This window comes from Salvelinus fontinalis, chromosome 4 (genome assembly GCF_029448725.1).
Source record: "Salvelinus fontinalis isolate EN_2023a chromosome 4, ASM2944872v1, whole genome shotgun sequence".
NCBI classification, from domain to species: Eukaryota; Metazoa; Chordata; class Actinopteri; order Salmoniformes; family Salmonidae; genus Salvelinus; species Salvelinus fontinalis.
In genome coordinates, this window is record NC_074668.1 from 41,550,915 (window position 1) to 41,573,363 (window position 22,449).

The 22,449-nt window shown below is 43.7% G+C and overlaps 1 protein-coding gene across 3 annotated transcripts in view; it reads right to left on the bottom strand.

Annotated features, from left to right (window-relative positions):
- The window catches only part of aopep (aminopeptidase O (putative)), a 116,886-nt gene that overhangs the window by 52,553 nt on the left and 41,884 nt on the right, over window positions 1-22,449 (bottom strand). For all 3 annotated transcript variants that reach the window (XM_055920188.1, XM_055920190.1, XM_055920189.1), the window contains 2 exons: window positions 17,113-17,347; window positions 6,644-6,750 (listed from right to left, as the gene is read on the bottom strand). In XM_055920188.1, the coding sequence (XP_055776163.1) occupies window positions 6,644-6,750; window positions 17,113-17,347 (342 nt within the window). The remainder of the gene's footprint in view (window positions 1-6,643; window positions 6,751-17,112; window positions 17,348-22,449) is intronic.

Here is a 22,449-nt window from a genome sequence, read left to right on the forward strand (position 1 = left end):
CAAAACAATGAAACACACACACACACACACCTCACATGAAAAAATACTTCAGTTTACTATAGAATACTACAGTACTTACTATAGAATTCTATAGCAAACTGTGGAATACAATACTACACACTGTAGTATCCCTTGATCATGTGTAGTCCAGTAGTTACTGTAGAATACGATAATAAATCCTATACTACAGTCTGCAAAAACACTTCAGTAAATTCTCATCAATGTCCACAAAAACACAGTTTTTTAAACTATAGTAATGCTAAAGTAATTCATTTGCATATCCTGCCCATTCCCCTCCCCCATGTACAAATTTGTGCCACCCATAAGTAAGTAAGTATAGACCATTAAATTGCATTCCCTACATGTTATAGAAGGAGCAGAATGTCTGAACTATCCGGTCAGATCCCAGTTCTATACCTCCTACATTTATTTGTATTTTTTTATTTCACCTTTATTTAACCAGGTAGGCCAGTTGAGAGTTCTCATTTACAACTGCGACCTGGCCAAGATAAAGCATAGCAGTGTGAACAGACAACAACACAGAGTTACACATGGAGTAAACAATAAACAAGTCAATATCACAGTAGGAAAAAAAAATAATGAGTCTATATACATTGTGTGCAAAAGGCATGAGGTAGGCAATAAATAGGCCATAGGAGCGAATAATTACCATTTAGCAGATTAACACTGGAGTGATAAATCATCAGATGATCACGTGCAAGTAGAGATACTGGTGTGCAAAAGAGCAGAAAAGTAAATAAATAAAAACAGTAAGGGTATGAGGTAGGTAAAATGGGTGGGCTGTTTACAGATGGACTATGTACAGCTGCAGCGATCGGTTAGCTGCTCAGATAGCAGATGTTTAAAGTTGGTGAGGGAAATAAAAGTCTCCAACTTCAGCGATTTTTGCAATTCGTTCCAGTCACAGGCAGCAGAGAACTGGAAGGAAAGGCGGCCAAATGAGGTGTTGGCTTTTGGGATGATCAGTGAGATATACCTGCTGGAGCGCGTGCTACGGGTGGGTGTTGTTATCGTGACCAGTGAACTGAGATAAGGCGGAGCTTAGATGACCTGGAGCCAGTGGGTCTGGCGACGAATATCATGTTGAATACATGTTATAGAAAATTATATATTTTAGTATTTCTCCAGTAGGTTTCCTCAAGGAGAAAGCCTGCACTTCCAGGTCAAAGATAATAAAACAAAAACACTATAGTAAATACTACAGTATTGTCTGCAAAAACACAACAGTAAATACTATAGTATACTACTGTCCACAAAAACACTACATTATTTATACAATAGTAAACTGCAAATAATATAGTATACTACAGTAATATATTCAAAAACACTATAGTAAATACAACAGCATAATAAAGTCCGCAAAAACACTACAGTTGAACTATAGTAATACTACAGTATTAATTCTATAATAAGCTATAGTATTTCTTCATGTGGGAGTTCACACACAAAAGCAATACAAGCAACAAAGTGATTCCCGTGCTCTGTCTGACTCAGGATGCGATGATAGTTCCAGTTCAAAAGTATTGATGATTTAGAGAAGATTAACTCGGGCTGCCAATACGGAACCCTTGAAGGATCAGTCTGCTCCTGTCGATACACAGGCAGGGCAGGCGTCTGGCTAGCTGATCAATACACTCCTCATCACTGGCCATTTCTTTCAGCTCCCTCTGACTGAGGGAGCACGAGGCCCGGCTACGGACAGGGTGAAAGGCGCACACTCACACACATTCCTCATGACAACACACTGTATATCTCTGCAAATTGCAAAGAGGTGAAACACACACACACACAGCACTCGCATTGACAACACTGGGTATCTGTGTAATTGATCTACTGAGGTTGTTTCTCCTCTCAGCCATCTGGCCGATTGTTTGTGATTGTTTCCGGTTACACAGGCCTGGTCAGCTACCCGATTTACCCTTCTTCCACCAGCAGCTAATGGAGTATAAACTGCATTAGGGCGAGCGTGATGGGAGGGGATGAGATTGGAGGAGAGGAAATTACAGTAGTGTTTGGTCTGCTCAGAGTGGGCCACAGAGGAAAATCATCAGCTTCCTGGAATTCACCGGAAGCCTCTTCTTAGTACACTCTGTATGTATGTGTGTGTGTGTGTGTGTGTGTGTGTGTGTGTGTGTGTGTGTGTGTGTGTGTGTGTGTGTGTGTGTGTGTGTGTGAGAGAGTCTCTTCATGAGCGCATGTGTGTGTGTGTGTGTGTGTGTGTGTGTGTGTGTGTGTGTGTGTGTGTGTGTGTGTGTGTGTGTGTGTGTGTGAGAGAGTCTCTTCATGAGCACATGTGTGTGTGTGTGTGTGTGTGTGTGTGTGTGTGTGTGTGTGTGTGTGTGTGTGTGTGTGTGTGTGTGTGTGTGTGTGTGTGTGTGTGTGTCTGTCACTTGAACTTCCTGAGTTCTGTCCTCTCTTGACATTTCCCTGTGGAGATGGTAGAAGCTGAAGAACTCGATTTCAGATCCAGTACATGACTCCGATCTGCTCAGGACACAGTTAACCGCTAATTGAATAGCATCAACATTACAGTAATTATATTAATCACGTCGAACAATGACGTCGTTATATGTGATTGCACTACCTGGAAGAATCTCTTTGTAAAAGATAACCAAAACTAGCGAAGGTTGGTTTAACCATGAGAGATTTCTCATAGCCAGACATGCAGTAGACATGGTTGACATAACTGACTACTCTAAGTTACTACCTACTCCTCCCCTGTTGGCCAGGTAAAACAAAGTCAAATGAGGAAAGATTGGTTAGAACAAGTCTAGCACCCTATAGGTTGTTCAGATCGTGTGTGCGTATGCTGAAATCAGTCGTCTTTATGTGACCGCGATGCTCCAGTCCGCCACACTAGTCGCCGATCAACTCCATCGTAAATGGTGGAGTTGAGTTTAGTCGGCTAATGTGCGTACTACTGTAGCAGTGAAATGACTGTATACTGATCGTCAACTGGTGGGTCGCGAGCCAAATTTGGGTCGCGGGAGGTTTTGAATGGGTCCCGATTGTAAAACAAAAATTTATTTATTACGTTTATTTATCACCCCCTTTTTGTCCCCAATGTCGATCTTGTCTCATCGCTGCAAGGGCTCGGGTGGCGAAGGTCGAGGCAACGCGTCCTCCGAAGCATGACCCGCCAAACCGCGCTTCTTAACAAGCCAAGTAAAGCCCCCCGAGCCAAACCCTCCCCTAACCTGGACGACGCTGTGCCAATTTTGCGCCGGCCTATGGGACTTCCGATCACGGCTGCTTGTGATACAGCCTGGGTCTGTAGTGACGCCACTAGCACTGAGATGCAGTGCCTTAGACCACGGTGACACAGCCTGGGTCTGTAGTGACGCCTCTAGCACTGAGATGCAGTGCCTTAGACCGCGGTGACACAGCCTGGGTCTGTAGTGACGCCTCTAGCACTGAGATGCAGTGCCTTAGACCGCTGTGACACAGCCTGGGTCTGTAGTGACGCCTCTAGCACTGAGATGCAGTGCCTTAGACCGCGGTGACACAGCCTGGGTCTGTAGTGACGCCTCTAGCACTGAGATGCAGTGCCTTAGACTGCTGTGATACAGCCTGGATTCGAACCAGGGACTGTAGTGACGCCTCTAGCACTGAGATGCAGTGCCTTAGACTGCTGTGATACAGCCTAGATTCGAACCAGGGACTGTAGTGACACCTCTAGCACTGAGATGCAGTGCCTTAGACTGCTGTGATACAGCCTAGATTCGAACCAGGGACTGTAGTGACGCCTCTAGCACTGAGATGCAGTGCCTTAAACCGCTGCGCCACTCGGGAGGACCTTCTATTGATTTATGTATGAAAAATAGTCCAGTCTGAACTTAAACGACTAAAACCAGGTAGAAAGTGTGTAGAATATCTTTTGTAATAATTTAACCTCTGAACTATCACAGTATTTTCAATATAGAGTCATTAGAAGCGCTATTTAGCGGAATTATTGACCATGAAAACGGTGGGACTGTTGTTCCCTGGTCATATAAATGGTACATTTACTATCAATATAGCATTCAAAATCGTTTTCCAGATTGCATTTTGGCAACAACAAAAAATTGTGATGCGAATACTGAGAACCTGGTTCAATTTGGGTCCCGAAGGCAAAACCAGTTGAGAACCACCGCTGTAGAAGACTATTTGTTCACCACAGTTCTACCCAGAGCTCTCTTCTATCGCTCATGTCTTCTGATGTCTTGATTTCTCTGTGAATACTGATGTGATGTAAAGCAGATCCGGATTCCCTTTCTCTCTGTCGTTCTGTCCACAGGTGATAAGACTGAACCCTTTATAGACCCGAGCATATCTCCCCAGAGCAGTCTGTGTGTGTGTGTGTGTGTGTGTGTGTGTGTGTGTGTGTGTGTGTGTGTGTGTGTGTGTGTGTGTGTGTGTGTGTGTGTGAGCGATATAAAATCACTGAGAGCGAGAGAACCTATAATAATATCACTATCACTATTATTGCGTAATTACAAACAGTCTAGTATATTCCTGCCTTTGACCATTGTCGCTACATGTTTACTGTGACACTGTAAGTGTTTACTTTCCATGTCAATTAAGTATACTGAATTGAATTGAATTACATTAAAAGAGAGGGTGAGATCGAGAGCGCGAGAAAGAGACAAATGGTACTGTATGTCAGTGTGTGTGTGTGTCTTTGTGTGTGTGTGTGTGTGTGTGTGTGTGTGTGTGTGTGTGTGTGTGTGTGTGTGTGTGTGTGTGTGTGTGTGTGTGTGTGTGTGTGTGTGTGTGTGTGTTAGAAACAGCAACAGATGTGCGGGGAGAGAGAAAGCGTGGACACAGATTCATCATAGACCTGTTAGACAAAGGATTCCCACCCATTACAATGCCTTGGATGGATGGGTAGGGGGGTGAATCTGTTTTTAGACAAGGGTGTGTGTGTGTGTGTGCCTTTGTGGGTGTGTGCGTATCAGAGGAAATCAGAGGCTATTACCAGAGTAGACAGCACTTTATGTCACACACACAGGTTTATAGCTCCTTAGGGTATATCCTTACGTCTACAGATCACACAGGTTTCACTGTGGAAACCGGATAAGGTATAAAAACACTAGCAACCACACCGATAAATCAGTAGGAATAATCACCTCAGCCTCAAGTCTCTAAATATAACTATTCTGAAAGGGACAGATAAACTATGGGGCCCTCCAGGGCCAGTGTTTAAACACCAGTATTTTTGTGTGTGTGTGTGTGTGTGTGTGTGTGTGTGTGTGTGTGTGTGTGTGTGTGTGTGTGTGTGTGTGTGTGTGTGTGTGTGTGCGTGTGCGTGTGAGTGAATGAACGTGTAAGTGAATGCGTGCTTGCATGCAAAACTGTGCATGTGTTGAAATGTGGGTTTGAGCAACAAAACCAGCCTTCAGATGAGTAATCTGCTGCTTTTGGACAGGGAGCACTGTTTTGGGTTGTTCCATCTCATCACGCCTTCTAGAATGTTCGGAGCACTGACAACAAAACGATGTGTTATTTATATTATATTCCACCACAATTAACGTCTGGCAATAGAGCCACATCAGCTTTGTACAGGGAGGAAGTCTAGGGAGTCTGTCACTGGCCTGTAGCCAACACCGCACCAGCCTGACTGACTAGGATCTTCTGACTTTGTGCCCAACGTTATTCCACACATTTACACTGGTAATTTGACTAGAAGAACTCGTAGAGACATGGCTCGCTAAGTCTATGAAACAGCCATCGCTAGCCTTGGGTTGTCAAGGATTAATCGAAGGGGATTTACTCGGTATTTTGGCCAACTTGGACTGTGTTGCAAATGAGATAGTGTGTGTGGGTTCTTTTTGTTTCTTCACATGCGTTGAGATTTCGACAGGGTGTTTGGGATTCGTTGCTTGTAGCTTTCCAGACATTGCACTCGACAAACGAGTTATCGTTGTCAGAACTAGGGTGCTTTCACAAAACACCGAAGCGATCAGAATGTATGGCTGGTGTGAATTCTGTCAGCAGGATTCCCGAGTTTTTATTCGTTTATTTATTTATTTTTTGGGGGCGGCAGGTAGCCTAGTGGTTAGCGCGTTGTGCCAGTAACCGAAATGTTGGTGGATCAAATCCCAGATGCGACAAGGTCAAAATCGGTCGTTCTGCCCCGGAACAAGGCAGTTAACCCACTGTTCCCCGGTAGGCCGTCATTGTAAATAAGAATTTGTTCTTAAACAGACTTTCCTAGTTAAATAAAGGTTAAATGAAAAAATGTATCTTGTCCTGACAGGTGCCAATAAACCCTGCACCAATCACGCCCTCCCCCCTCCCTCCCTCCCGCCCTCCGGCACACCCTATGTATGGCCACACCTGCTCCACCTGAATCTCAGGAATGCACTGTGATGTTATCTCCACTTCTACACGTGCACACAGACACACACACACACACCCACACATGTACACACATACATTTACAGCTCTACCCACAAGTTATCGTCAATGTTTAAAGAGTATATTGGATGATAACCATTGCCACAGACTCCACAGCTACAAACCAATGGATTGCATTTACAGTTGTGCTGAGAGACAAACGGTAAGGGGCGGATAAGACAAAACCACCAATGAATAGTCAGTCAGATAGACTGACAGGCCAGTTAACCAATGAGAAATGGACCTGAGGATCTGCAGCTGCTCCTCAGAGTTCTGTAGTTCGTCTGAGAGTCTCCTCCACCTCAGCAGAGCCTTGAGTTTAGACTGTTCCTCTGTCTCTTTGCTGGACAACTACACAGAGAGAAAGATGTAGGGAGGAGGAGGGGCAGAGAAAGACAGAGAGACCAGAGCGAGACAAAAGAGAGAGAGAACGACGGAGAGGGTGATTCAAAAAGAAAGGATACATGTGGAGTAATACCAGTAGTAAGCCCACGTTGACTTTCCCTCTGTTTCTGCCTATAGTTTCACTGTGAGTAACAAGAACGTCTGCTTCCCAAATGGAATCCTATTCACTATCGTCCAATACTACCCTATGGGACCTGGTCAAAAGTAGCACTTTATAGGGAATAGGGTGCTATTTGGGATGCAGCCCATGTCAGGGTTTAACTGTTGTCAGGGTTTAACTGTTTGCACTGAGCCAAGCTCATGTCATAAAAGTGACATGATTAAAGAGCATAGACAAAAGAAGAACATTTCTGGGTAATTCTAGATGCCGAGGGGAAGACTGTGGGAGGATTGTCACTATACAGACTTGAAAAACAACTTCACTCTCCTTTGCTCCTTCTTTCCACTGTCTATGACGGGACCAAGAGTTTTACTTTATGTTGGAACCAAAAGTTCCATGACAATAAGTCTCATTTGCATAGGATACAATCGGCTTGGGAGATTTGGTTTCAACATGGTGCTTGTTACAATTTGAAATGTCAAGCTGAGTTTAGTCAAATCAAATCAAGTTTTGTTTGTGACACAACACATGGTTAGCAGATGTTAATGCGAGTGTTATCGAAAATGCTTGTGCTTCTAGTTCCGACCACGCAGTAATATCTAACAAGTCATCTAACCTAACAAGTTCACAACAACTACCTTATATACACACAAGTGTAAAGGAATGAATAAGAATATGTACATAAAAATATATAAATGAGCGATGGCCGAACGGCATAGGCAAGATGCAGTAGATGGTAGAGTACAGCATATACATATGAGATGAGTAATGTAGGGTATGTAAACATTATATAAAGTGGCATTGTTTAAAGTGACTAGTGATACATTTATTACATACATTTCTTCATTATTAAAGTGGCTGGAGTTGAGTCAGTATGTTGGCAGCAGCCACTCAATGTTAGTGATGGCTGTTTAACAGTCTGATGGCCTAGAAGCTGCTTTTCAGTCTCTCGGTCCCTGCATTGATGCACCTGTACTGACCTCGCCTTCTGGATGATAGCGGGGTGAACAGGCAGTGGCTCGGGTGGTTGTTGTCCTTGATTATCTTTTTGGCCTTCCTGTGACATCGGGTGGTGTAGGTGTCCTGGAGGGCAGGTAGTTTGCCCCAGGTAATGCGTTGTGCAGACCTCACCACCCTCTGGAGAGCCTTACGGTTGTGGGCGGAGCAGTTGCCGTACCAGGCGGTGATACATCCCGACAGGATGCTCTCGATTGTGCATCTGTAAAAGTTTGTGAGTGTTTTTGGTGACAAGCCAAATTTCTTCAGCCTTCTGAGGTTGAAGAGGCGCTGCTGCGCCTTCTTCACCACGCTGTCTGTGTGGGTGGACCATTTCAGTTTGTCCGTGATGTGTACACCGAGGACCTTAAAACTTTCAACCTTCTCCACTACTGTCCCGTCGATGTGGATAGGGGGGGTGCTCCCTCTGCTGTTTCCTGAAGTCCACGATAATTTCCTTTGTTTTGTTGACATTGAGTGTGAGGTTATTTTCCTGACACCACACTCCGAGGGCCCTCACCTCCTCCCTGTATGCAGTCTCGTCGTTGTTGGTAATCAAGCCTACCACTGTAGTGTCGTCTGAAATATTGATGATTGAGTTGGATGGCCACTCAGTCTTGGGTGAACAGGGAGTACAGGAGAGGGCTTAGAACGCAACCTTGTGGGGCCCCAGTGTTGAGGATCAACAGGGTGGAGATGTTGTTACCTACCCTCACCACCTGGGGGCGGCCCGTCAGGAAGTCCAGGACCCAGTTGCACAGGGCGGGGTCGAGACCCAGGGTCTCGAGCTTAATGACGAGTTTGGAGGGTACTATGGTGTTAAATGCGGAGCTGTAGTCGATGAACAGCATTCTTACATAGGTATTCCTCTTGTCCAGATGGGTTAGGGCAGTGTGCAGTGTCATTGCAATTGCGTCGTCTGTTGACCTATTGGGGCGGTAAGCAAATTGGAGTGGGCCTAGGGTGTCAGGTAGGGTGGAGGTGATATGGTCCTTGACTAGTCTCTCAAAGCACTTCATGAGGATGGAAGTGAGTGCTATGGGGCAATAGTAATTTAGCTCAGTTACCTTCACTTTTTTGGGAACAGGAACAATGGTGGCCCTCTTGAAGCATGTGGGAACAGCAGACTGGGATACGGATTGATTGAATATGTCCGTCAACACACCAGCCAGCTGGTCTGCGCATGCTCTGAGGACGCGGGTGGGGATGCCGTCTGGGCCGGCAGCCTTGCGAGGGTTGACACGTTTAAATGTTTTACTCACGTCGGCTGCAGTGAAGGAGAGCCCGCAGATTTTGGTAGCGGGCCGTGTCAGTGGCACTGTATTGTCCTCAAAGCGGGCAAAGAAGTTGTTTAGTTTGTCTGGGAGCAAGACATCGTGGTCCGCGACGGGGCTGGTTATTCTTTTGTAGTCCGTGACCCTGCCAAATACCTCTCGTGTCTGAGCCGTTGAATTGCGACTCTACTTTGTCTCTATAGCTTGTTTGATTGCCTTGCGGAGGGAATAGCTACACTGTTTGTATTCGGTGCGAATGTTTCCGGTCACCTTGCCCTGATTAAAAGCAGTGGTTCGCGTTTTCAGTTTTGCACGAATGCTGCCATCAATCCACGGTTTCTGGTTGGGGAATGTTTTAATATCATCACCGATGCACTTGCAAATTAACTCGCTCACCGAATCAGCGTATTCATCAATGTTATTGTCCGACGCTATGCGGAACATATCCCAGTCCATGTGATCGAAGCAATCTTGAAGCGTGGAATCCGATTGGTCGGATCAGCGTTGAACAGTCCTGAGCACGGGCGCTTCCTGTTTTAGTTTCTGTCTATAGGCTGGGAGCAACAAAATGGAGTCGTGGTCAGATTTTACGAAAGGAGGGCGGGGGAGGGCTTTATATGCGAGGCGGAAGTTAGAATAACAATGATCCAGGGTTTTGCCAGACCGGGTTGCGCATTCGATATGCTGATAAAATTTAGGGAGCCTTGTTTTCAGATTAGCCTTGTTAAAATCCTCAGGAAATGTGGTTTCCAGTTTACATAGAGTCAAATGAAGTTCTTTCAGGGCCGTCGATGTGTCTGCTTGGGGGGGATATACACTACTGTGATTATGATCGAAGGGAATTCTCTTGGTAGATAATGCGGTCGGCATTTGATTGTAAGGAATTCTAAGTCAGGTGAACAAAAGGACTTGAGTTCCTGTATGTTGTTATGATCACACCACGTCTCGTTAATCATAAGGCATACACCCCCGCCCTTCTTCTTACCAGAGAGATGTTTGTTTCTGTCGGCGCGATGCGTGAAGAAGCCAAGTGGCTGTACCGACTCTGATGACGTATCCCGAGTGAGCCATGTTTCCGTGAAACAAAGAACGTTACAATCTCTGAAAGGCAAACCTTGCTCGGATTTCGTCTACCTTGTTGTCAAGAGACTGGACATTGGGGAGTAGTATGCTTGGGAGTGGTGCGCGATGTGCCCGTCTACGGAGCCTGACCAGAAGACCGCTCTGTCTGCACCTTCTGCGGCGCCGTTGTTTTGGGTCGCCTGCTGGGATCCGATCCATTGTCCTGGGTGGTGGACCAAACAGAGGATCCGCTTTGGGAAGGTCGTATTCCTGGTCGTAATGTTGGTGAGTTGACGTTGCTCTTATATCCAATAGTTCCTCCCGACTGTATGTAATAAAACCTAAGAATTCCTGGTGTAACAATGTAAGAAATAACACATAAAAAAAACTAAATACCGCATAGTTTCCTAGGAACGCGAAGCGAGGCGGCCATCTCTGTCGGCGCCGGAAACCATCACTTTACCAAACTACTCTGTATATAGTATATGGCTCTGGATGATACAAACACGAGAAGAACAACGTTGGGTAATTGTATATGGCGAGGAAAAAAGAGTGTGTACTTGAAAACAATCCACTTTAGGGCTGTTCCGGACTAAAGAAAATCTTGGTCGACCGAGAGTCATCTGTTCTTTCAACCAATCGATTGGTCAACATTTTAAAATGTGTATTTTTCCATATATAGACACATCCTATATGCAACTATATGCACCGAGATTGTCTGATGCTTTAAGCTCTCTGTTTGAGGAAATAATTAAGACATACAAATGACCGAGCCAGGCTCAGACTTGCTGCGCTGTGTAAAAACAAAATTAGTGAGTGACTGTGTGACTAGCACCCATTGTCTCTCTCTCTCCTCCCTGCTGCAGCGACCACCACAGATCATCAACAGTGTTGATCACGCTGTCCGTGTTGCTGAAGCTGCAACATAATTACAGCCATTTCTGACCTAAAAGTTTTGTTACCGAAATCGCTCATTTGTTTAGGATAAACATTACCAATAAATTGTTTATAACAAACTCTGAACACCGTAACACGTGACAGCAAAATAGATGCAGATGACGTGACAAATAAACTCAAAACAGGGGAATGTTTACTGGTTGCTCAGGAGGTAAAGGGGAGGTCAGATGTGTGGAATAAATTTGATTAATTGTGGAAAATATTGGAGATCAAGAAACGAAGGTAAGGAGCAAGCGCGGTGTGCATATTATGTGTGCCAAACAGGTGCTGTTAGATTATAATATAGTTTTCCTGACCATTTGGAACAATGTAAACAACACAAAATAAATTAAAAGCGTACCAGAGAGTCTGTTGTAAAGCCTTTATTACAGAAAATACTAAAAACAGTCGCATGCATTCAGAAATGCAATTGTCGAAATGGAACGGTTTATTTATTGTTTACGCTAATTATTCAAGGGTCGCTTTGTTATTTTATTTTTATAACAAATGCTTGATTGCATTTCAAATCATGAATGACTCTATGCTGTGTGATGAACAAATGAATGATTGATCGATACAGTAGCCTACAGTTGAAGTCGGAAATTTACATACACTGAGGTTGGAGTCATTAATTAGGGCTCCTTTTTTCTCAATTTCCGCCTGAATGACGTGCCCAAAGTTAACTGCCTGTTGCTCAGGCCCTGAAGCCAGGGTATGCATATAATTGGTACCATTGGAAAGAAGACACTTTGAAGTTTGTAGAATTGTTTAAAAAATGTAGGAGAATATAATACAATAGATATGGTAGGAAAAAATCCAAAGAAGATCTTTTTTGAGAGAGAGACCATCCTCTTACAATGGCAAGTATAAGGGCATACTGAAAATTAGCTCCCTGGATGCAATTCCTATGGCTTCCCACAGTGTGTCAGCAGTCTATGTTAAAGGTTTCAGGCTTGTAACTTCCAAAATAAATAAGAAATATCAATTTTAGTACGGGGACACAGTCTTGGGGACACAATTCGTGTTTGCGCGCACAATGAAGACAGGACGCACCTGCTAAAATCGGTTTCCTACTGAACATACTTCTTTCGGTGAAAAATATTATAGTTTGATTACATTTTAGGGTATCTGAGGAATAAATATAAATCTAATTTGACTTGTTGAAACAAATTTTAGGGGTAGATTTTCGGATTCCTTTCTCTGCATGTTGAACTAGTGGATTACTCAAATCAATGGTGCCAACTAAACTGACTTTTTGGGATATAAAGAAGGATTTTATCTAACAAAACGACACTACATGTTATAGCTGGGACACTTTGGATGACAAATCAGAGGAAGATTTTCAAAAGGTAAGTGAATATTTAAAGACGCTAGGGGTCAGATTTGTTTTATTTTCTTAAATTAACGTTCCCAAGGTAAACTGACATTTTCTCTGGCCCAGATCGTAGAATATGCATATAATTTACAGATTGGGATAGAAAACACTCCAAAGTTTCCAAAACTGTCAAAATATTGTCTGTGAGTATAACAAAGCGTATTCTGCAGACGAAAACCTGAGAAAATATAACCCGGAAGTGATATTATTATTTATTTTTTAATCTGTGTTTCCTGGACCGTCTTTCTTCCATTTAAAGGGGTATCAAACATATTCCCTTTCCAATGGCTTCCTCAGGCTGTGACCAGGCTTTAGACATAGTTTCAGGCTTTTATTTTGATAAATGAACGAGATTTTTCAAAACTAGTCAGGTGTCCTCCAAATAGTTCCTGCGTGCGCGAGAGGAGCTCTCCATTTTCCTTTTGTCTCTTAATGAATAGGTTTTGGTCCGGTTGAAATATTATCGATTATGTTTGTTAAAAACAACCTGAGGATTGATTATAAAAAACATTTGACATGTTTCTACGACCATTACGGATACTTTTTGGAATTTGTCGAACGGAACAAGGCTTTGGTTTTCTGAACATAACGCGCAACCCAAATGGCGTTTTTTTTGTGTGATAAAAGTAATATTTATCGAACAAAAATAACATTTGTTGTGTAACTGGGAGTCTCGTGAGTGCAAACATCCGAAGATTATCAAAGGTAAGCGATTCATTTTATTGCTTTTCTGACTTTTGTGACCATGCTAATTTGGGGCTAGCTGTTGTAGCATTGATTGCTACACTCACAAAAGCTTGGATTTCTTTCGCTGTAAAGTATATTTTCAAAATCTGACATGATAGGTGGATTAACAACAAGCTAAGCTGTGTTTTGGTATTTGTACTTGTGATTGCATGATAATAAATATTTTTAGTCATATTTTTGCATTTGGCGCCCTGCAATTCTAGCGGTTGTTTAGATGATCCCGTAAAAGGGATCCGTAGCGCAGGGAAGTTAATCGCTATTTGTGAATTTATGAAACCTGTGACGGTGGAAAAATATTTTGATGTGAGGCGCCGTCCTCAAACAATCGCATGGCATGTTTTCGCTGTAATAGCTACTGTAAATCGGACAGTGCAGTTAGATTAACAAGACCTTAAGCTTTCAACCGATATAAGACAAAAATATGTACCTAAATGTTTAATATCCATAATTTTTATGATTATTTATTTGAATTGCCCGCCCACCAGTTTCACCGGAAGATGTCCCGCTAGCGGGACGCCTAGGCTTAAGAACCACTCCGCAAATTTCTTGATAACAAACTATAGTTTTGGCAAGTCGGTTAGGACATCTACTTTGTGCATGACACAAGTAATTTTTCCGACAATTGTTTACAGACAGATTATTTCACTTAGAATTCACTGTATCACAATTCCAGTGGGGCAGAAGTTTACATACACTAAGTTGACTGTGCCTTTAAACAGCTTGGAAAATTCCAGAAAATTATGTAATGACTTTAGAAGCTTCTGATAGGCTAATTGACATCATTTGAGTCAATTGGAGGTGTACCTGTGGATGTATTTCAAGGCCTACCTTCAAACTCAGTGCCTCTTTGCTTGACATCATGGGAAAATCAAAAGAAATCAGCCAAGACTTCAGAAAAATTATTGTAGACCTCCACAAGTCTGGTTCATCCTTGGGAGCAATTTCCAAATGCCTGAAGGTACCACGTTCATCTGTCCAAACAATAGTACGCAAGTATAAACACCATGGGACCACTCAGCCGTCATACCGCTCAGGAAGGAGACACGTTCTGTCTCCTACAGATGAAGGTACTTTGGTGCGAAAAGTGCAAATAAATCCCAGAACAACAGCAAAGGACCTTGTGAAGATGCTGGAGGAAACAGGTACAAAAGTATCTATATCTATATAGTAAAAAAGTATCTATATAGTAAAACGAGTCCTATAATCGACATAACCTTAAATGCCGCTCAGCAAGAAAGAAGCCACTGCTCCAAAACCGCCATAAAAAAGCCAGACTACGGTTTGCAACTACACATGGGGACAAAGAGCATACTTTTTGGAGAAATGTCCTCTGGTCTGATGAAACAAAAATAGAACTGTTTGGCCATAATGACCATCGTTATGATTGGAGGAAAAAGGGGGAGGCTTGCAAGCCGAAGAACACCATCCCAACCGTGAAGCACGGGGGTGGCAGCATCATGTGTGGGGATGCTTTGCAGCAGGAGGGACTGGTGCTCTTCACAAAATAGATGGCATCATGAGGGGGGAAAAGTATGTGGATATATTGAAGCAACATCTCAAGACATCAGTCAGGATGTTAAAGCTTGGTCGCAAATGGGTCTTCCAAATGGACAATGACCCCAAGCATACTTCCAAAGTTGTGACAAAATGGTTTAAGGACAAAAAGTCAAGGTATTGGAGTGGCCATCACAAATCCCTGGCCTCAATCCTATAGAAAATTTGTGGGCAGAACTGAAAAAGCGTGTGCGAGCAAGGAGGCCTACAAACCTGACTCAGTTACACCAGCTCTGTCAGGAGAAATGGGCCAAAATTCACCCAACTTATTGTGGTAAGCTTGTGGAAGGCTACCCGAAACGTTTGACCCAAGTTAAACAATTGAAAGGCAATGCTACCAAAAACTAACTGAGTGTATGTAAACTTCTGACCCACTGGGAATGTGATGAAAGAAATAAAAGCTGAAATAAATCATTCTCTCTGCTATTATTCTGACATTTCACATTCTTAAAATAAAGTGGTGATCCTACCTGACCTAAGAAGGGATTTTTTACTAGGATTAAATGTCAGGAGTGGTGAAAAACTGAGTTTAAATGTATTTGGCTAAGGTGTATGTAAACTTCCGACTTAAACTGTATATAAGTATTGCAATATAGGCCTAATTAAGTTATGATTTTAAGACTAAACAGGATGTGCTCTTAGGCCTGCAGCTCAATGGTGGTTATTCCACTGCTATAATAAGCCTACTAATGATAATGACATTACCTATTATTATAATGATGATCATAATACAAATAGCAATAATAACAATAAGAAGGAGATCAAGAAAAATGATTATGATACATATTATTTTTGAGACAATTTGGAACAGTGTAAACAACACTAAATACATTGTAAGTTATACCATAAAGGGTTTTATTACAGCATAACAAAGATTATCCGACATGTTGTGTTGCGTGAGGCTATTAAACAAACACTCAAAACAGGCAACAGAAGCAGGGTCTGTCTGATTTCTGTAGATACATACGGATGATTTATAAAGCCAGGCACATTTAAAAGTCAGGCTATTGATTATAGACCTAAATAAGTTGGAGTGTCCTCTCTCCTCACCTTCCTTAGACAATTAAGGCAAGGGCTGTTTTCTCGTCTCCTAACTCCGCTGCTGCCTCCGCCGCATTGTTCTCAACACCAATGTGCAGGTTGACTTTGCTATTATGCACATAGCAACATGGTCTAGGAAAAGACGCCAAATCAACAGCACACGGTCGCTTCAGAACCGCGGACAGCGACCGCGTGTTGCACCATTGTCCTTAACCATATACAATTTCAGCAGCACATGACTTAGTTGATGGACTGCGCCATCCCCACGGCCTCCACAATGGATTAGTCCACTGAGAAAGGCGCAAATCAGAATTGTCCTCTATTCATTTTTTTGTATTTATTTTTTGCCACTGCTCAATTACAGAAATCTCGGTCGACCAACAGCCTATCAACCAAACAACGGACCAGTCGACTAAATGGGGTCAGCCCTAATCCACTTCATCCCTTTTCTCTTCTTTCATCTCTTTTCTATTCATTCGTTGCACCTTTTAAGTGATGCCTTGGAGATTCGGAGCGGCATTTTGCACCAGCAAATGGCAGTGAGCAGAATAACCCTAATACTTCAAAGGAATGGAAAAGGCATTATTCTATGCCAGTTCCAAATACCGCGACTTGCGGTTGATCGTGTGCATCCCCTTCATCACGCAGATTACAAGACTCGGGTGAAATATTATTCCCCTTATAAACGCGCATCTTTTGGCGAAAGGCTTCAAATGTAATTGTGCTTCGGACTGTAAAGAGTTTAACGGTATGTTTTGCACAGATCTGTGCTCTTTTTGTGTGTGACGAAAACGCCAACCTCAAACTCTCAAAGCCTTGTTCCAAGACATCAATGATCACACACTGTCTGAAGATACTGTCCAGTATCCTGCTGTGACTTATCTCTCCTCTATATAGGTCTGTATAGTCCAGTATACCTGCCGTGCTCTGGCCCATGTTGGTCCTGAAAGTATGAAGCAAAGCCCTCACTGATCTGCAGGTTGCCATAGCAGCAAACATAATAACACATAGCTGTCCAACCCATCCACTTATTGCCCTTTGACTGGCTCTGGGTAGACATTACCCCTAAACACAGATCTAGGATCAGCTCACTTTACCCCAATCATAACCTTAATCATGAGGTGGGGGAAACGCATAAACCTTAGGTCAGTGTGTGTCTGGGAGTAAACTCATCCGTCTGGTCCAGAAGCTGTTTTGACAAGGTAGAGCTGATAGTCTAGTACCTGCTGTGCCCGGGCCCAGATGATGTCCTCCAGGTAGGTGGCAAAGCCCTCACTGATCCACTCCTCTGTCCAGTCCCGGGCCCCGATGGCCAGGCCAAACCACGAGTGGGACAGCTCATGGCACAGACGAGACCCACACAGAGACAGGCCCTGCTCTCCTCCAACTCCCTCTCTCTCTCCGTCTCCCTCTCTCTCTCCACACAGCACACTCTGTGACAGGAATATGATGTGGGGGCTGCGGGGGGGGGGGGGGGGGGGGGTTCGGAGAAAAGGCAAGAATGAATAAACACGGGCATGCAGGAAACTAAAAGATAGGTATAAGCGCAAACACATCATGTATGTAGAGAGAACAAGGAAAATCACGAACCTAGCATGCACGTCCGGGCACACACACACACACACACACACACACACACACCTCCGCTACCCTGGAGAGAGATCAACAATTGGTAGGAACGAACCCAACCTATGATTACAGAGGAGGACATAGCCCTAACGACGCCATGACGACTGTGTGTGTGTGTGTGTGTGTGTGTGTGTTTTCTTGCATATGTGTTTGTGTTTGTATGTGGGAGACATCTCCTCGACTACAGCCTCTCCTTGTCTGTCTCCACCTCTGCTTTATAACCCATAATGTCATTGCAGAAACATGTTTGGCAGAGAAACTCCAGTCATCATCCAGTCTGGGTAAACCAAAGAGGTTAATTGGTTCGCACTCAAAAATATGTGTCAAAAAGCTTACTTAATTATTCTTTTTTCCCCTTTTTTTACTGCATTAGGGATAGCGTACATAGACGTTTCGGCTTTACAGCCCTCTTCGGAGCGTAGGTACATTTTAATTACATTTAAACCAGTATTTGCCTGTATCATCACTCTACCACCTACCACGAACCCAAGCACTCTGGTCTTCCTCGGTTTAGGCTTCACGTCATTGACCTTATCTTGACTGCAGAAGCAAAAACTCTCAGGTCATTGCTGTAAATGAGAATGTGTTCCCAGTCAACTGAACTAGTCAAATAAAAGGTTAGCAGGCAAATAAACCAAAAACTTCAGATCCAACAACTTTGCTGGAAACGGTGGAGGTCCAATGTTTTTCATTTAATTTTACAGTCGCTTGGAGGCAGTTATACGCCGTGTCCCAAGTGGCTCTCGTTTCCCTTTACAGCGCGCTACTTTTGACCAGGGCCCATAGGGCTCTGAGATTTGGGAGGCATTCATAGAGGACCCTCCTCTTCACCCCAAGAATACAGTGTGGCGAAGTGGATTAAGTCATGTTTGTCGAGTATGACCCTCAGATAGGTTCAGGCATACTGTGTTCTTCACTTTAAATACACGTTTATCATATAGATGACATGAGACGCAGATATGTTTACGCTCCGCCTGAGGAATTCCTGACGTGACCTTTTAGGTTTGTCCGTGTGTGTGTGTGTGTGAGTGTGTTGTACATACCACTATACACTATGCATTCAGCCATGCAGGTGAAATGGAACGCAGCCATGTTTGTTCTGCCAGAGGAATACCTTAAACGTCCCTTTAGGAATAGACAGCTCCGTGTACACACACTGCTCGGCAAACTGGATACAGTCTTATCAACACTGCCCACCAATAAGAACCTCTCATCAACGCTCCGAGCCAATCAGAGTTGAGGAAAGGGGAGAAGAACAGACAGTGGTTTCTATGAAGGCAGCTCCCCTGCATTCCAGCGTAATGCTTAACAAATGTGAGACCGGGTTAGTAGTCCGAGCTCTGATTTAGATGACGTTCTACCCCTCAGACCATTATTTGTGGCTGACAAAATAACCCACATTAAGAGAGTTGTCTTTTTCCCCCAATCAACGGTAAATGTTAGGTTTGATGAGGGGTGTGGAAAGTTTCTCTGGTTACACGCGATGACAGTAAAACAAACAGTAAACAGCCTTGGTCGTGCTGCAGCACAGCTCCCATTCGTGTAGTGTTCTGCTATCTGATATATATGTGTGTCTACTGTTAGTCCTAGCTCTCCCCTACAATAACAAATCAATGTATGGTGCCCCTTGTAAGACATTTAGGTAGCAAGTATTTCATAGGCTGTTACTGTGTACTGACCCGTGTCGCCATATCATTTCTTAGGTGATGTGTAACATAATATCGAGTGCCACAGACATTCAAGTCCATGTAATAATCAATTGAAATAAATGGGTGAATAGCAAGCGTTATTGTGTGCATTTGAATAGAATTCATGCAGGGTTCACAATACACTGACTATAACCATTCTGTCAACACACACACACACGCACACACAGAAGATATACCGACAACAGAATAGCTTCATCTGAGAGTTGTGACATAAATCATGTGACTCCTTTTGAACAGTGAGGTAGAAATGGTCTAATTTGTCATGGCTGACAACCAGGGTCACGGCTACAAACCTTTCCTGGACCAACTTCTTCCCATCTTAAATAACACCCCTACCCTACCCCCGAGGGCCTGAGGCTGGTGTGCGTGAGAGGCAGCCTATTTTTCACACAGAGAACAGCAGAAGAATGGGAGAGGCTTCAGAGAGGTGCAAATGAATAGGCTTCTCTTTCCCTGCTCATATAACAGGGGCCCGGCGATCCATTCAGACGCTCGAGAACTCTATACACTTCTACTGTTCACCTGCTGGAAACTCAGGAGTTAGAAAACCACGGTTCTCCTCCAAACAAACATACCAGTAGACAGATTACAATCGTAATCCCTGGGACACACCTAAATGTTTCCTGACCCAGTTATAAAAGGTGTGACCCACCATATGACATTGATCTAGCCCTGACCTAGAATCAGCAGAATTCCCCATTCTATTTCTGTGCTACGGTTAGGACCATGTGTTCATCCCAAATGACACCCTATACCCTATATACTACACTACTTTCCAAATGACACCCTATACCCTATATACTACACTACTTTGACCAGAGCCCCAATGGAACTAGGTCAAAAGAAGGGCACTATTTGGGAGCAGAAAAACCTCCCAGTCCTACCTATGATATCTATGTTAAACGTGAGTTCTGCTTCAAGGGTTCATGAGGAGGGACTACTTTCTATGATAGAAGAACAAGCACTCAGAAACACTGAACGACACAATCCTTATTTTCCTTTCCATAACCCAATTATTGAGCAAGCTAATTGGATTATGTGGGAAATCAGTGTGTGTAGACACAGGGTGGAAAGGATATATCACAACTTATTGAAGAGGAAGTCAAAATCTGTCACTGGAGAGGGAGAGAGGATACACAACACACACACACACACACACACACACACTTACTGTTCCTCAACAACAAAAAAACGTAATTTCCCAGGGATTATTAACACATTTATCAGATAGGAGACAGGGAATCTACTATACGTGTGGTCTGTGTGTATTAACACCCTCTATTATGAAGGTCAATGTTTAGCATCCTCGCAAAAATCTGAAATACACCTAGTTCAACAAGTAGCTGTGTTTTGTTGTTTACCTTGGTGGCTAGTAGCTGCAGATGGCTAGTAACAGCAGCTGCTAAGATGCTAGCTTTATGAGTGTATTTCTGCCCTAATCTTGTTCGCCACAATTGGATAAGCGGGCCTTTTGTTGTTGCTTTTTCTGCAGTGTATGTGTGTTTGTACAACAAAGAACGTCTTTCAGGGATGGTGCCTGCACATGCTCTTAGGGAGGGAGGTTGAATCTGTCAGAGCAGTGACAAGCATAGTCGTCCCACCAGCGGCGGTGGCATGCAACAACAGCAACTTTCATACCCCCGCGATACACACACACACACACACACACACACACACACACACACACACACACACACACACACACACACACACACACACACACACACACACACACAGACTTGTCCGTCAGTGACTACTAGGACATGTCACCTACTGACTCGAAGTGACCTGCATGGTATTGGATATTAAGTATAGTTACATTTGATGCTCTAGTTTGACGCTGTGTTGCATCATTTTATTGCACTCGATCTAATGCTTTGGGACATTTTTGTAGCCCACCAAGTACAGCACCAGTCAAAAGTTTGGACACATCTACTCATTCCAGGGTTTTTCTTTATTTTTACTATTTTCTACATTGTAGAATAATAGTGAAGACATCAAAACTATGAAATAACACATATGGAATCATGTAGTAACCAAAAAAGTGTTAAACAAATCAAAATATATTTTATATTCTTCAAAGTAGCCACCCTTTGCCTTGATGACAGCTTTGCACACTCTTGGCATTCTCTCAACCAGCTTCATGAGGAATGTTTTTCCAACAGTCTTGAAGCAGTTCCCACATATGCTGAGCACATGTTGGCTGTTTTTCCTTCACTCTGCGGTCCAACTCATCCCAAACCATCTCAATTGGGTTGAGGTCGGGTGATTGTGGAGGCCAGGTCATCTGATGCAGCACTCCATCACTCTCCTTGGTCAAATAGCCCTTACACAGCCTGGAGGTGTGTTTTAGGTCATTGTCCTGTTGAAAAACAAGTGATAATCCCACTAAGCGCAAAAAGAAAATAGTAAAAATAAAGAAGAACCCTGAGTGAGTAAAGCAGTGTGTATAGTCATAAAGAAGTTCACTGTCACGAAGCGAGCAGAAGGCCTGATACACTGTTATAAAACAACCCTGAGCCTTTTGGTCTGTAAACTGTAACTTTATGCCACAGAAGACAACTCTGGCTAAAAGTAAGAGGTGTTCGGGGGAAGATCCCGATTTAGTGCAAAACCAGTGAACGAGTGCTCCTCCATCCATAATTCATCCCTCCATCCTGACCAGAGGCCACTTGCTCCTCAGCAGCAGGACGGCTGGATGCATTATGCATCAGGTCCTATCACGGCTCTGTAATGACATCCCACCACCACCCATTTACAGAGAGAAAGAGACAGATACAGAGACGGAGAGAGTGTGTCTGGGTATGGGTGTGTGTGTCACCGACTGAAACTCGGACTGCCCCAAGAGGCAATTTGACTTCCTCTTTCTCCTCCCTGAAGAGTGCCACACACACACACACGCTCACACACACCAAAGCCACCTTTGAGGTCCCCGGTCTCAATAAGAAAGAACTCATCACTAATGTTGGCTTGCGGGAAGTGTTGTCTGTTGGTCTTTCTCCCTGCTCTGAGTCTGTGGGCTTATTCTTCCACACAGGAGACTATTTGACCAATCTCCTACCCTCCGTCCTTTTTTAACAAGTCTGACTTCAAATGTCTGGCATTCCAGCCTGGCTGACGATCAGTTGTGTGCTGCTGTGCTGTGTTCTGTTCCCAGGCTGGCCCCAGAGGCACGGCCAAATGCCACTCCATGTAGGGCCACATCACATGCAGGGCTCGCAT